The sequence below is a fragment of the Mastigoproctus giganteus genome, chromosome 8, assembly GCF_048544385.1.
Source record: "Mastigoproctus giganteus isolate SK-2022 chromosome 8, ASM4854438v1, whole genome shotgun sequence".
NCBI classification, from domain to species: domain Eukaryota; kingdom Metazoa; phylum Arthropoda; class Arachnida; order Uropygi; family Thelyphonidae; genus Mastigoproctus; species Mastigoproctus giganteus.
Genome location: NC_143582.1, coordinates 146,665,903 through 146,681,191, shown reverse-complemented (window position 1 = coordinate 146,681,191; position 15,289 = coordinate 146,665,903). Strand labels below are relative to the sequence as shown.

Here is a 15,289-nt window from a genome sequence, read left to right as displayed (position 1 = left end):
TGAGTTAGTACTTAATTATACTAAAGGAAGAGAACTGTCAGCCTCAACCACCTGCAAGAGGGCAACATGTTCCAGTAATCAATGACTTGCTGGCTAAAAGAAAACTTCGTACAATCTAATATAAACCTCACCTCCCTGTAATTTGAATTTATGACCCCAAGTTCTGGAATTCTTTATAACAGTGAGAATTCCACCTTCATTCACTTTACTAATCCCTCTGAGCCTTGTAAACCTCAATCAGGTTACCTTGGAGGTGCCTGGTTGCCAAGTTCTGTATCCCATATAATCAATTTTTTTTTATTTTTTTTTTAAGAGTTGTAGAGCAGAAAATGGATGAAGAAGTTGTAGGGGAACTTCGACCACAAGGAGTAGAATTTGATACACTGACAAGATCAGATGGTTCAGCTATGTTGTTTCAGGGTAAGATTTTGATAACGAGATTAGCACTGCATGAAATTTATAAGTTTTGAAACTTTGAATGTACAGGACAGGTTACACTATAAAAAATTATTTGATTATATATTTTAAAATTTGACTTCTTAACTTTGTAAGATATTTGTAGATACCTGTATTATTTAGGTAGTCTGTAAATTTGATCTGCTCATTTTACATGGAGGATTAAGTAGGTTGTGAAATGTTTATCCTGAATTGTTTTCTCATCATCACTAAGACGCCTCTGTAGCGAGGTGGAAAGGAGCAGCAGTGCGTAGCACACGCTTCTTGATTAGACCGGGGTTCAAGCCCGTCACCACCAAATACGGAGGATGCGGAAAGGTCAGGGAATGACCACCGCATATCCCGGAGCAATATGGCCTTAGTTGCTAATGCTCCTAAAAACCAAATAACAAACAAATCATCATCACCACTAATGTTCAGTGGGCATGAACATTAGCTGTTATTTGACCCCCCCCCCCTCCCTTTTTTTTTTTTTTTTTTTTTTTTAACTCTTTTTATCTGATAACACGCACTAGTCATTTTGGAGTGTTTTATTATTAGTACAGGCACCCCGGATAACATGGTACTTCTACAACAGTTTTGCTCTAACACAATTGATAAAGTGCAGTGATCCTTACAGAACACGGTAATTATATCACACAGTTTCACTCTTAACACGTGGCAAACCTCGCATAACATGGTACTGGGTTATCAGACCGTATACCAGGGTTGACCAAGATTTTTGCAGCTCCAGCGAATGGTAAGTTTTCATTTATATTTAGTCACTTTATTGACTTAATTGTTATACTAAATTATTTTCTATAAGTAGCTTTATGGTTCTAGCCAAGTTCTGTGGTTTATTTTTTAATTTAGATAGCGATTTTGAAAGTTAATACTTAGTGTCCATAGATTTTACGTTCGTAACTTTCCACCATTGTTATACGATACGGAATAGTGTAAGGTTTAACGTAAAACTAGATGGCGAAAAGCGTAGCACTGTATTAGAAATCTGTTAGATTAGTATAGTATTATCAATTAATCAGTAACGTTTATTAATCTTATTAAAGTTCATTGTTAATTAAATTATATTTAACGGAATCATGACCCAGACTAGAGTAGCAAAGCAGCGTTCACAGAATAGCCAGAGTGCTGTGGCTTGGGAGAGAACCAAAGGAGCGATTCTCCAACACATTAGTCTAAAACAATGCGTGAAATGTGAAATGTTTGCAGACCTATCTAGAACAGGACATGATCTAGCTAAGGAGGGTGTTTGTGTGCTAGGTGCAGAGACTGTGGAGAATTTAGGCACCAACTCAATGGATCCTAACTGATGGGTGTCTGAGAGTTTGAAGTGTAGGGTAAAAGCCTTTGAAGAAATTAATATTATTATTATTAGCCTTATGGTGCAAGGAAGCCTGAGGCTTATGCTGCACCAGGCAAAAAAAAAAAAAAAAAAAAAAATTCTGAACTACCCTGAGAGAGAGAGAGAGAGAGAGAGAAGAACGATGATGATGATGAGGGGACCATCAAACTCTCAATGCCAGAGCTCACTCCTGTGCATCAGGCAACAGAGGCAATCTCCAAGGCAGAAGGCACTGGTCCCACAAAAACTAGTTATTGTTGGTGACTTTATTATCAGGGGGATGGGGAATATATTATGCAAAAAGGATAAGTGGAATAGACCAGGGTATGTCTGCCAGGGGACAAAAGTTGATGACATTGTAGGGCAGATATCATCTTTTAAGGGCACAAAAGGTGATATTGTTGTACATTTTGGCACTAATGACCTTAAGAGTAAGAGATCTGCAGATTTCCTTAACAAGTACAGGTCAATGCTAGAAAAAAGTCACGAGTTAGGGTTAAATTTGAAAGTGTCTACAATTCTGCCTAGACATGATAGGAAGGAATATATGATGAGAGAGCCTTGTCAATCAATTCTGCCTTGGAGAGATTGTGCAAGGCTCATGGGGGTGGATTTTTTTCAGCGTGGTCTTTGCTTGCTAACAGGAGAAACTGGTTCTACAGCAATGGGATACACTTAAGTAGAAAGGATGCAAGGATATTTGCTGATGCTATCGAGGCAGTGTTAGGTGGGTCGGAAAACTGCTAGATTAGGGGGATTCACAGACTAAAAGATTAACGGGAGCGCAGGCAAAGGCAAAAGTGATTCTTGCACTGCCTCTATTTTAATGAGCAGCAGAGCAAGTTGCTGAGGACTTCAAAAGCTGCTGGGAGTCATCATGGAACAAGTAAATACATGGGCTGTGTTAGGGCGACAAAGAGTAACAATAAGTGCATGTATACTTACATATACACTAATGCTAGAAGTATAGTAAATAAAATTGATGAATTTGAAGTGCTGATCAAGACATCAAAGGTACGTATTGTTGGGATATCAGACATGGTGTCACACTGATTATAAGCAGTGCAGAATTGGAATTTGGGGAGTACAGTGTGTACAGAAATGTCAGACAGGGTAGGAATGGAGGAGGGGTTATGCTGTTAGTTAAGAAACACAAAATCAAAGGAAATGCATCCAGTTGAAATGGATGGACAGTGCAATGTTTAGTCTGTTTGGTGTGACTTAAACACTAGGAAAGGGGAAAATGAGAGGAGTCTGTTATAGGCCTAATGACTCTGATGAGTACAATGAACAGTTGTACAGAGAAATAGAATGGGCCAGTAAATCAGAATGTCTTGTAATGGGGGGGATGCATGCTAGCAAGACCTTTGTGGATTTATTGGAGGATTGTTTTCTATAGCAACATGTTCGAGGGGCAACCAGAAGGAGTAATACCCTTGTTCAGATTATCAGCAGTGATTATTCATACATTAAGAATTTCCAGATAAAGGAACCACTAGGTGACAGTGATCACAGTGTACTGATGTGGGATTTACTTAAAGATGTTACTGCCATTGAGGATAAAGGGAATGGTTTTTGTTTTCGTAAAGGCGACTACAGTAGTCTCAGACAGTTTTTAAATTCTGTACAGTGGGATCAACTGATGATGTTACCAGTGGTGAATTCTAAATGGAAAGCCTTCAGGGACTTATTCTTGGAGGCTACTAGGCTTTTCATACCAAGTAAGAAAATACTGTTCAAGGTTCAGGCCTAAATGGATGTTGGATGAATTAATGAGGCTCGTGGCAGAAAAGAAAAATGTATGTGATGCATATAAATTATCAGGCGACACAGAAATCTACGGCAGATATAAGCTAGTCTGTAATAAAGTCACAAAGGAGGTTAGGTAGGCATAGGCAGATTATGAGAAATCTTTGGCAAAGGGTGCAAAGAGTTCTTCACTTATGTAAACTTTAGAAGGAAGGGGATGAATCAGATTGGTCCACTTAACATAATGGGTCAACTATTGATGATCCTGCTCAAGTTACAAATTACAACTTGTAATTTTTTTAGTAGCATTAGCAACTAAGGCCATATTGCTCTGGGGATATGCAGTGGTCATTCCCTGACCTTTCCGTATTTGGTGGTCACGGGCTCGAACCCCGGTCTAATCAAGAAGCATGTGTTACACACTGCTGCTCTTGCCCACTTGGCTATGGAGGTGCCTCCTGCTCAAGTAGCTGATAAACTGAATAAGTATTTTGCATCTACATTCACACATGAGAAGTTATTCAAGGAGGAGGGGAATGCCAGAAGTTTATCAAACTCTAACAGGGATAAGTGATTTTGTAATAACTGAGAGCAAAGTGGAGGTGAAATTGAAGTTAAACCTAAAAAAAAAGTCGCATGAGGCAGATGGAATCTATCCGGTTATAATGAAGGAGACAGCATGGGAAGTAAGCAAACCCTTAGCCATAATTATGAGAGCATCCTTAGAGTCAGGTGAGGTCCCCATGGACTGAAGATGTGCAAATGTATCCCCAATTTACAAAGGATGAAACAAATAATTATAGACCTGTTAGTTTAACTTCTGTTCTGGGGAAAATAATGGAGTCACTGGTTAAAGAAGTGATACAGGATCACCTAGAAAAGAGAGCAGTAATAGTTCAGACACAGCATGGGTTGTTAAGGGGAAGTCTTGTCTGACCAATTTGATTAGATACTGCAATGTGGTTACAAAGGAACTGGATGCAAAAAATAATTTTGATATCTTATACTTGGATTTCAGGAAAGCTTTTGATACTGTAGCACATCAAAGACTGCTTCACAAATTGGAGCGGTATGGCATTAAGGTCAAGTTACTGCAATGGATAAAGGGATGGTGACAGCAGAAAGTGGTAATAAATGGACACTGCTCTATGTGGACTAATGCTATTTGCAAAGTCCCCAAGGGTTCCTTGCTGGATAGAGGTGAATTGCTAAAAAAAAAATAGTACCAGAATGCTCGTTCTCCAGAAGACTATATGATAACGCCACTTAGATTGTACAGTAACCAGATTAGACTCACGGTTCATAGAACAACCAGTTATAGCGTTCAGCTCATGGCGAATCAAAATGCAGCGTTTGCACTCATCACAGTATATCTCATTCATTGGATCTCTTTATCTAGCACATCTTTAGTAAGAAACGTTCAAGTTTCAATGCAAAACTTATATTTTTGTTTTTAAATAAATTTTTGAAGATCTTAATTTTAAAGATTACTAATGTATATTTTTAGTAGCAGTGGGTAAAATAGATGTTTCTCCCTCCCCTTTGATTATGCCATTGTTTTATAATATTAGGTGTATAAATTTAATGATTTTCTATTATGACATTTGGAAAAAAGTAATGGAACATTGTTCTGGTGCGTTCTGGCCCGAATACACCACTGGTGCTGGGCCCATTGTTGTGTTTTATGTATTTATCAATGATATTGATGAAGATGTATATTAGGCCTAAACGTCCAAGTTTGCAGATGATACACAAGGCTGCATAAAGACTGTATGCTACTGCAACAGGATCTCGAAAAGTTAGGTAGATGGGCTGAGACTTGGCAACTGAAGTTTAACATTTACAAATGCAAAGTACTCCATATGGCGCAGTAACCCAAGAGAAACGTACCAACTGTGTGGTACTACACTCAGGGAGGTGGAGTATAAAGTGCACCTCCGTAGCCAGGTGGGAAGGAGCAGCAGTGCGTAGCACACGCTTCTTGATTAGACCGGGGTTCGAGCCCGTCACCACCAAATATGGAGGATGCGGAAAGGTCAGGGAATGACCACCGCATATCCCGGAGCAATATGGCCTTAGTTGCTAATGCTCCTAAAAAAAACCAAATAACAAGATATAACAAGTGGAGAATAAAAGAGATCTGGGGGTAATTGTGCAGTCATATATGAAGTTTTCTGAGCAGTGCAGACAGGCTGCCAGAATAGGTCATGGGATCTTGTCAATGATATACAGGAATTTTGCTAGCAGGGATAAAGTGGTGATTATCCCCTTGTATAAAGCAATGGTCAGGCCACACCTTGAGTACTACTCCGTACAGTTCTGGAAACCTCATTTTAGGAAGGATGTAGAGTTGCTAGAATGAGTACAGAGAAGGGCAACAAGACTGGTGAAGGGAACAAAGGGGTGATCTTATGAAGAAAGGCTTGAAGTTCTGTAAATTGCAGCTTCTGGAGACTAGGCACGTGATCGAGGTGTATAAGGCCTTGGATGGTTTGAGCAGGCTAAATGCTGATGGGATACTTCTGCTTTCTCAGATTAAGAACCTGAGGGAGCATAAATTCAAATTGAGGAAAGACAGTACTGGAACAGACTTCCATCTGTTGTTGCGCAAGTTGATAGCTTAAATAAATTTAAGGCTGAACTAGACAAATGTTTGGAGTGACCAGATGGGTGAAATGGGAAGGGGTGTTTTTTTTTTTTTTTTTTTTTTGGCTGATGCTGTATAAGCTTGCTTTCTTTCATCATATGCCTCAACAATTTTTTTTTTTTTTTTTTTTTTTTTTGAGCTTTCGTGCGGGGAAAACTGCTATTATGTGGATGCATTTTTTTTCTACATTTCCAATCTTTTTTGTGAATCCTCGCTTTTGGCTTGCTAATTGTTAAAATCCCTGTATTTTACTTAGTTGGGAAATCCATGTGTTAGATTCTGTGCTATTGAACTTGTGTGAAAATCTAGATATCGAAGTTTTATTACTATTGGATAATATGCCAGGCCATCCAAAAGATTTAAGTCATCCAAACGTTGAAGTATTGTTCCTACCACCTATTACAACTTCTTTAATTGATGAAGCCATTATATCTAGCTTTGAAATACATTACATCAAAAAATCGTACAATGCATTTTAGAAAAAAGTTGATTTGAATTGATGGGAAATTGAATGATGGAGGCATGGAAACATTTTTTTCAATTATGGACTTTATAGGAATCATTGCTTTATCGCTCAAAGAAGTAAAACTGTCAACATTAAATGTGTGTTTGGAAAATGTATGACTAGAGTCAATTCATTCAGGAAATATGGACGAATCAGTAGAAAACAGGATCGGTGCAATAGTAGAACTTGTTAAGTCAGTAGGAGGGGAAGGTTTTGGTGATATAACTACTGGAGCCGTCATGGGTAGAATCACCGTCTTCCCCACACTGGGTGGAAAAGACCCAAGTTTGAATCCCATCAATGATGGGAGGAATTTTTATGGGTCTTTTTCACAACTTGGCTCAGGCAAGAGCTGCATTGTTTTTTCTCCTGGAAACTCAAGTTTTTCATCCAGCAAAATAGAAAATAGACCTCAGAACACAATTTTTGGACAATATACACAAAGCAACATGGCCTTAGTCGGCAATGCTACTAAAAAAAAGATATGATTATTGAAGATGTTCAAGAATTACTGGTAGAAAAAGAGGCTGGCAAAGCAGATTTGGTGGAAATGGCATTGGAGGCAAATCAAATCAATTCATAGGATGACAGCACAGTTGAAAATTTTGTTGAACTTCCAAATTTTATACTAAAAAGTATACAGAAAGATATATTTTTAGACAGACAGAAAGATATATTTTTGGAATTCAAATTGTTCAACTGAAAAGAGCCCAAAGTTCAAAAGGGAGCTTCAAAAATGTTTATTTCCATACGATGAAATTTACAAAGATCTATCAAGCAAAAGCAAGCAAACCATGATTAATGATTTTTTAAAGAGAGCAGATGATACGCACAGTCTAGAATGGTGTGTTTTTGTTAGTTTTGTTGATGTTTTGTTAACGAAAGGTGTATTTTTGTTAGCTCTTGGAACATAACTCCCCTTTTTGTACTGGTTCTTAGTCACGTATAACACAGTTTCGCACTACACGAGATTTTATAAAAACCTAACTACCATGTTATACGAGGGTTATCTGTATTGACAAAAGGACGTACATGACAAGCTTATACAGATCAACCAAAAAAAAATCGACTAACTTGTGAAAGGGTGAGTGGATTTTAGACTTCATTGCGCATAGGACTTTTTTAGGGCTGTCCTCTTCCAACTTTGCAAGAAATTGTGCTATGGTCATCTGTTTGAGCCTGGGAGATCTTATATGGAAACATGACAAGCATTTTATGAAAGGCCGCAAATACATAGATACAGGTGCCTCCAACCGGAAAGAAACATGTTGATAGATTTTTAGTCTTAAGTTTTTCACCCTTTGGGAGTGAACTGTTCCCTCCACCTAAAATCAGCTGATTATAGCAGGATTCTAACTCAGACCTCTCCAAACAAGTTACAAAACCACTATACCATTTTTGGTGGAGGATGTCAAACTTGAAGAAATAAACAAATAAAAGGAATAAATCAGATAAACATAAAAAACATTGATAGTGAAAAAGTTTCAAGAACAAAACATTATTATAGGGTAACTATCATCTTCAAAGCTAGATAATTAGGATCTAGATTTTAGTACCATGCATGTCATTTCCAGACTGCATTGCAATTGGTATGGTGAAACTGGTTTCTCCATTGGGAAGGCAGTTCTTCCACTTCCTCCCCTGTTCAAATGACAGTACTGGTTAATAAGTATTTTTCATTGGAAAAAAAAAAAAAATGTGGACTAGGTAGATCTTATGTTTTCAGTTTTCCAAAGATCAACTTACATAGATATAATTATTATTAATTTTTTATCATTATTTATATTTATGTAAGTATTTGAATATATCAATATTCTTGTTATGTCATAATTTAATGATTGGATTATAAATTGTTTCAGGGTAAGATTTATTTAACAAAATAGTTTATTTTTGTTAACATTTAGTTAACAAAATTAGTGTATTTTTGTTAGCTTTTGGAATGCAGCCCCCTTTTTTGTACTTTTTCTTAGTCCCGTATAACAGATTTCACACAACACGACATATTATAGGAACCTGACTACCGTGTTATACAAGGGTTACCTGTACCAGCTGAAATACTTGTAGAGTAATTTAACAAAATAGTTTTTAAAATTCCCCATATAAAACAGAAGTTTTCTGCTCTTGACAAAGATCCGAATGTAAATTTTTAATTAAAGTTTAGTTCAAGTACTGCGCGTGCCACTTGCATGAAAGTTTGCTTGTCGAAATGTGACTTCTGTGAGTATTCTGTACAAGGACAGACCAAATGACATCGTGGCTCATAATTTTATTCAAGCTATTTTATTATTTATTGTGTCATATAATCTATGAAATGTAGCTATGAATTAGCTCATTGATGAATGTGCTGTTGAGGAATCTAGATGAAGAGATGGGAAATGCTGTGCCACAGTACTTTGAAATAGAGAAAATGAGGAAATTGCAAAAAAGTCAGTTTCTGAGAGGAAAAAAGTCATGAAACAGGCCTGCAAATATTTATTTTTTTATTTTTTAAGGAACATATATGGTGTTGAGGTTGAATAATGGCAGTGGTCATTTTATTGAGTTGTTCCAACCCATTCATCAGTTATTCTGCATATTCTACGTTATTCATAAATTGCAAAATATGAAAAGAAAATAAATCTAAAAGGAAAACATCTAAAAAATTGCTTTTCTTCCATGTTTGTTGGCTAAGTGTAAACAAATAATAATTTCATTTTACCATTAATTAATCAACTTTACGTTTTCTATAAAATATATCCCAAAGTTCTACTTTTGAGATATTCTACAGCTAAAAATAAGAAAAATGTTCTACAAACATGTCTCTAAACAACTAAAAATAAAAAAATTCTGACAAACATATGTCTCTAAAGCCTCTATATCTGAGATATTAAACATTATTCATAAATTACAAAATATGAAAAGAAACTGAAATAAATCTAAAAGGAAAACATCTAAAGCAGCTGTTTAAAGTGATTACTATTTTGTTCAATACAACATTCAGCATGATAAATTCCCTGGCATGTCTTACCATTTCAGACTGTTAATGTTTCAGAATCTTCCAAAATGTGATCTTCCATGGTAATACACATAAAATACAAAGTAATCTAATGGTTTTGAGGTTGAATTACGGCAGTGATCATTGTATTGAGTTGTTCCAACCCATTCATCAGTTATTCTGCATATTTAAAGTCAGAAGCACCTTATGAAAAGTGGGCTGGTGCACTGTCATGTATAAACTACATCCTCAGCCAGTTCCCACAAATTTTTCCATAGAAAATGCAGGTATGCCATTTCCTGCAAGGCTTGCTAGTGAGAAAAAAGTGCTAATAAAATTATGCCCAAAAACGCTACACCAAACATTAAAGGAGAAAGTATATGTATAATGAGTACTAACAATTGTATGTGAGATTTCTTCTCCCCAGGTGCTTTCTTGGATCATTTGTGACTACTAATACTAATAAACATACTACTGAGAAGTATGTTTATTAGTAGGTTTATGTTTGATATGGACATGGTATCAGTAATATTGCACGATATCAGCATAGATGGCATGAGACTGCAGACTCCAAAGCCTAATACTTACTGAGAAGGGGAAAAAAAAAAAGTGAGAGAAATAAATAAAAATAGAAATATCCCCACTTCTTTGGATGATTGTAATAATTAGGTATTCCTTCAATTTGTGGGTTGTTCAGAGCAGATATATTTCAATTTGAATGGTATTCATTGTGTATGTTCTTTCAGTTTCTGTAAGAAGTTCCTGAATGATTTAATTTGCTCAGAATAATCACCTGAGAGGGCATGAATTCAAATTGAAGGAAGACAGATGTAGGATAGATGTGTGGAAATTTGCCTTTAGCCAACAGGTAGTTGGTTGGTGGAACAGACTTCCATCCCTTGTTGTGGAAGTTGAGAACTTAAATAAATTTAAGGCTCAACTGGACAGGTATTTTGAACGAATGGAGGGGTGAAGTGGAAGTGTGTGTGTTTTTTTTTTTTTTGGCTGATGCTGCATAAGCTTGCTTTCTTGCATCATATGCTTCTGCTAATGCTAATTTACCAATTTGATAATTGGATACTATGATGTGGTCACAAAGGAACTGGATGCAAAAAATAATTTTGATATCATATACTTGGATTTCAGGAAAGATTTTGATACTGTTGCACATGGAAGACTACTGTACAGTTTGGAGCAGTATGGCATTAAGGGCAAGTTGCTACAATGGTTGGCACATTATAGCCTTAGTAGCTAATGCGCCAATAAAACCAAAACCAAACCAAGCTACAATGGATAAAAGGATGGTTGAGCAGGCGACGGCAGAGAGTGGTAATAAATGGATACTGCTCTACATGGACTAATGTTATTAGTGGTGTCCCTCAGGGTTTGGTGTTGGGCCCATTGTTATTTTGTGTATTTATCAATGATACTGATGGAGGTATACCAAGCTTAATGTCAAAGTTTGCAGATGATGAAATCTGGCATGTTTGTTAATGACAGTATGCTGCTGCAACAGGATCTGGAAAAGTTAAGTAGATGGGGCTGAGAAGTGGTAACTGAAGGTTAACATTGACAAATGCAAAGTACTGCATATGGGTAGCAGTAACCCCAGAGAAATGTACCAACTGGGTGGTGTTACACTCAGGGTAGTGGAGAATGAAAGAGACCTGCAGGTCTCTTTCATTCTCTCAAATAAAGTTTTCTGAGCAGTGCAGACAGGCTGCCTGAGTAGATCATGGGATCTTGTCAATGATATGCAGCAATTTTGCTAGCAGGGATAAAGTGGTGATTATCCCTTTGTATAAGGCAATGGTCAGGCCACATCTTGAGTACTGCATACAGGTCTGGAAGCCTCACTTTAGGAAGGATATAGAGTTGCTAGAATGAGTAGAGAAGGGAATAGATGTATGGAAGTTCTGCCTTTAGCCAGCGGGCAGTTGCTGGAACTAACTTCCATCTATTGTTGTGGAAGTTAATAGCTTAAATAAATTCAAGGCAGAACTAGACAAACATTTGGAATGAATGGATCGGTGAAATGGGAAGGGGTGTTTTTTTTTTTTTTTTTTTTTTTGGCTGATGCTGTATATAAGCTTACTTTTTTGCATATGTGCCTCTACTAATGCTAATGAATGGCAGTATGCTTTTTTATATATTTATTTATTTTTATTATTAATACAGTACTGTAGTTAGGTGCTGTATTATGAGGATCTCTCAGAAAAATTGAGGCATCAAGAGACATTCCATCCTAGAATCAGACTCCACTGTCAGTGGTTTGCTGTCCCATCTGATGGGTCCTGTTCAAAATAAAAAAATATTAATAAACTTAATATTAATATTTAGCAACAAAAATAAGATTAATATATTTTTTACCAAACTTATCTGACACATGCAATCACTATACAGAAGTTAGCATTGATTTTGATAGACAAAGTGATTAATCTTGGATTTGTAATTAGTAGTGATCATCTTAATATTTTGGAAGACTTGAAAGTTTAATAATAGAATACTTGATTTAATTTTAAAAAGTAAAGTTATTGATTGGAGTGGTGTTTGTTCAAGTGTTTTCTAGTCCAGTTTGAGAATTGGTGATTCTCAGAATGAAAATATATAAGTGAATTACAACTTGGCAAAAATCATCTGACTTGATTGTCAGACCTTATAAATGTTTTTTTTATTTTTTTTCCCTTCTATATACATATACAGGGTTATTCAAAATGAAGTCTGGGGTTTCAAACAGTTCCTGTACACACATGAGCAGACATAGGAAGAAAAAAATATTTCCAGAATGCAAGTATAGTAATGAAGTTTTTTTACATACCTCATAAATGTTCAATATGAAAGCCTTTAGTAAAATCGCACATTCTGCTTATTCACTTTCCCCGACGAATGGAGGGTCGATTCATCAGAAAAAATCACTCTGTCAGCAAAGTGGCATTAAATAACGGTAAAAGATTTACTTACACAAAACTCCAACACAGTAAAAGCTTTCTCGTTACATTCCGAAGCCATGTCACAACAGAGTCACAGGCAAACGAACGACTGCACAGCGGTATGCGTCCAATGCCATCTAGTGGTTAGCCGTACAGCATACTGAACATCGAGTGCGGGAACGAAACTTGAGATATTATGCATTCTTTTGAGATGGCTACAAATGATTGACACATGCACTTTCCCAAAACAAATTCTGAAACCCTGGACTTCATTTTGAATAACCCTGTATTAAAGGGTGCTTCAAAATTATGTATACACACTTTAAAAATTTATACAAAGGGTACTAGGAAAGTTTTGCAATACAGCTTTGTTTATTTAATTTTTTCAAAGTAATTTCCTCTACATTCAATACACCTCTCCATCCTCCGAAACCAATCTTTAAACCAGTTCTGCCAGGTTTCACTAGGGAGTAAAGCACACTCGTTGTCCCAAGCCCGTAGAAGGTCCTCATCACTGAAAAACCGCCTCCCTTTTAGTTTCATTTTCACATGCGGGAACAGTGCAAAGTCGCAGGGAGCAAGGTCTGGACTGTAGGGAGGGTGCTCGAGAAGTTTCAGTCCTGTCGTGGTCAAATATTCGGTGCAGGCTTTGGCGCGGTGAGCTGCAGCATTATCGTGATGGAGGTACCAGGTGTCCATTCTTGACTTTGGCCGCAGGTTCTTCATAGATCCAATGACTTTAGGCAGGCATTGTTCAGTATACCACTTAGCTGTGACTGTCTTCTGCGTGTCCAAAATGACACGTTCCACAATTCCACTCGATTTGAAAAATACAGCTATCATTTTCTTCTTTACAGATCGGGATTTTCTGACAATTACGGGTGTGTCGTCGTCATCATCAAAGACCCAAACTTTGTTTTGAGCCTTGGTCGGCAGATCGTAATAGTACAGCCAAGTCTCGTCACCTGTCACGATGTTGTTCACATACCGAGATTGTCCCTTATCAAACTTTTTTAACATCTCCCGGCACCAAGTCACATGTCGTGTCATCTGCTCTTCAGTCAGTTGATGCGGCACCCAGAGAGAACAAAGTTTCTTCACGTGCAAATGATCTTGCAGAATCGAACGAATTGCTGGTGCATTTAGGCCCAAAGTATCCTCTATCTGTTGGTAGGTCACTCGCCTGTTTTCGTCAAGCATTTTCCTCACAGCAGTAACGTTTTCCTCCGTAACTGACGTTCGTGGCCTTCCCAGCCTCTCAGAATCCTCCAGAGTGAAATTTCACCGTTGGAATTCTCTATACCGCCTGAATATCGTTGTACGATGTGGACAATCATCATCTAGTGCAAGAGTCATTTCTTCTAAGCACTGGTCTATGGTTAAACCACGCACGAAATTATACCGCAAAACTGTCCTTATCTCATTTCGTGACCACGATGCCATCGCAAGCACTTTACACTCTCACTACTAATGAATAACTGAGCCCATCGACTTGGCGCGGCGGCTACTATGCACGTATGAACATGTCTCAACATGCAGCAACAAGCAGCTTCCTGTGATTCATTGTTGCGTCATATTGCAAAACTTTCCTAGTACCCTTTGTATTTAATGAACAATATATAAAAATGTATATATAAAAATGAAACAAACTTTTTTACAACAATAAAACTTAACTTTTAATTGTTCAAAATGCCCTCCATCAGCATTAATGTATAAGTGGCACTATCTTCAACAGATCTGCATACTGAAATGCACAAATCATGTGAAATGATTTCTGTATCTTGTTGAATTTCTTCCACAATTCCTCTGTGTTTGCAGTTTGTGACTGTAAACCTGTCTTTTTTTTTTTTTTTTTTTTTTTTAAGTATCCCGAAGCCAAAAAACCTAAAGGTGTGAGATCTGGTGACCTTGGGGGATATTCAAAAGCACTTCCTCAATGGTCTATCCATTGATCATAATCCATTGTCAAGATAATTGCACACAGCTATACGATAATGTGGAGGTGCACCATCTTGATGAAAATATACCAATGTACCGGCAAACGTCTCTGATTTTTTTGTACAGCACAATCCCTCAACATATCCAGATATTTTTTATATTAACAGTGAAGAGAACCCAATCCACACAGTAATGCTTAGTAGATTGACATGTTTCTGTAGAGTGATGTGTGGATTTTCAGTGGCCCAGTAAATACAATTGTGACCATTTATGTGGTTATTCATTTTAAATGTGGCCTCATCTGACCACACAACTGTATCCTGAAAATCATGATTGTTGTATCTATAAAATTAAACAAAAATTAAATTATTTTAAAAAAATGTATTTTTAAGCTACAAAATAAGTTTAAGAAAATTAAATTGGCAAATGTAATGAACAAGATATAATGAATTAAATAGAATGTATGCTGTTATTTGATTTGTATTTTTAGGGGATACTGTGATTCTCTCAGCAGTATATGGGCCAACAGAAGTGCGCCATGCAAGAATATTACCCGACAAAGCACTAGTTGAAGTCATATATAGGCCAAAAATTGGTGTTTCTGGTAAGGTGTCTTGGCATCTCAGCCTTTTTGCTTCTTGTTTTGGTTAGGGGAAATCTTTTACAAAAACATTTGATATATATTACTGCTATTTTTATCTGAATTATTTATATTAAGATGTGAGATAATATTAAGTACTGATAAGAT

General features: G+C 36.9%; 1 protein-coding gene across 1 annotated transcript in view; it reads left to right on the top strand.

Moving 5' to 3' along the window:
• The first annotated feature begins 312 nt into the window (after positions 1-312).
• The window catches only part of Rrp46 (exosome complex component Rrp46), a 60,436-nt gene continuing 45,459 nt past the window's right edge, over positions 313-15,289 (top strand). Inside the window, exons 1-2 of the mRNA XM_090379806.1 lie at positions 313-420; positions 15,032-15,145. Of these exons, the coding sequence (XP_090235932.1) occupies positions 330-420; positions 15,032-15,145 (205 nt within the window). The 5' untranslated portion in view covers positions 313-329. The remainder of the gene's footprint in view (positions 421-15,031; positions 15,146-15,289) is intronic.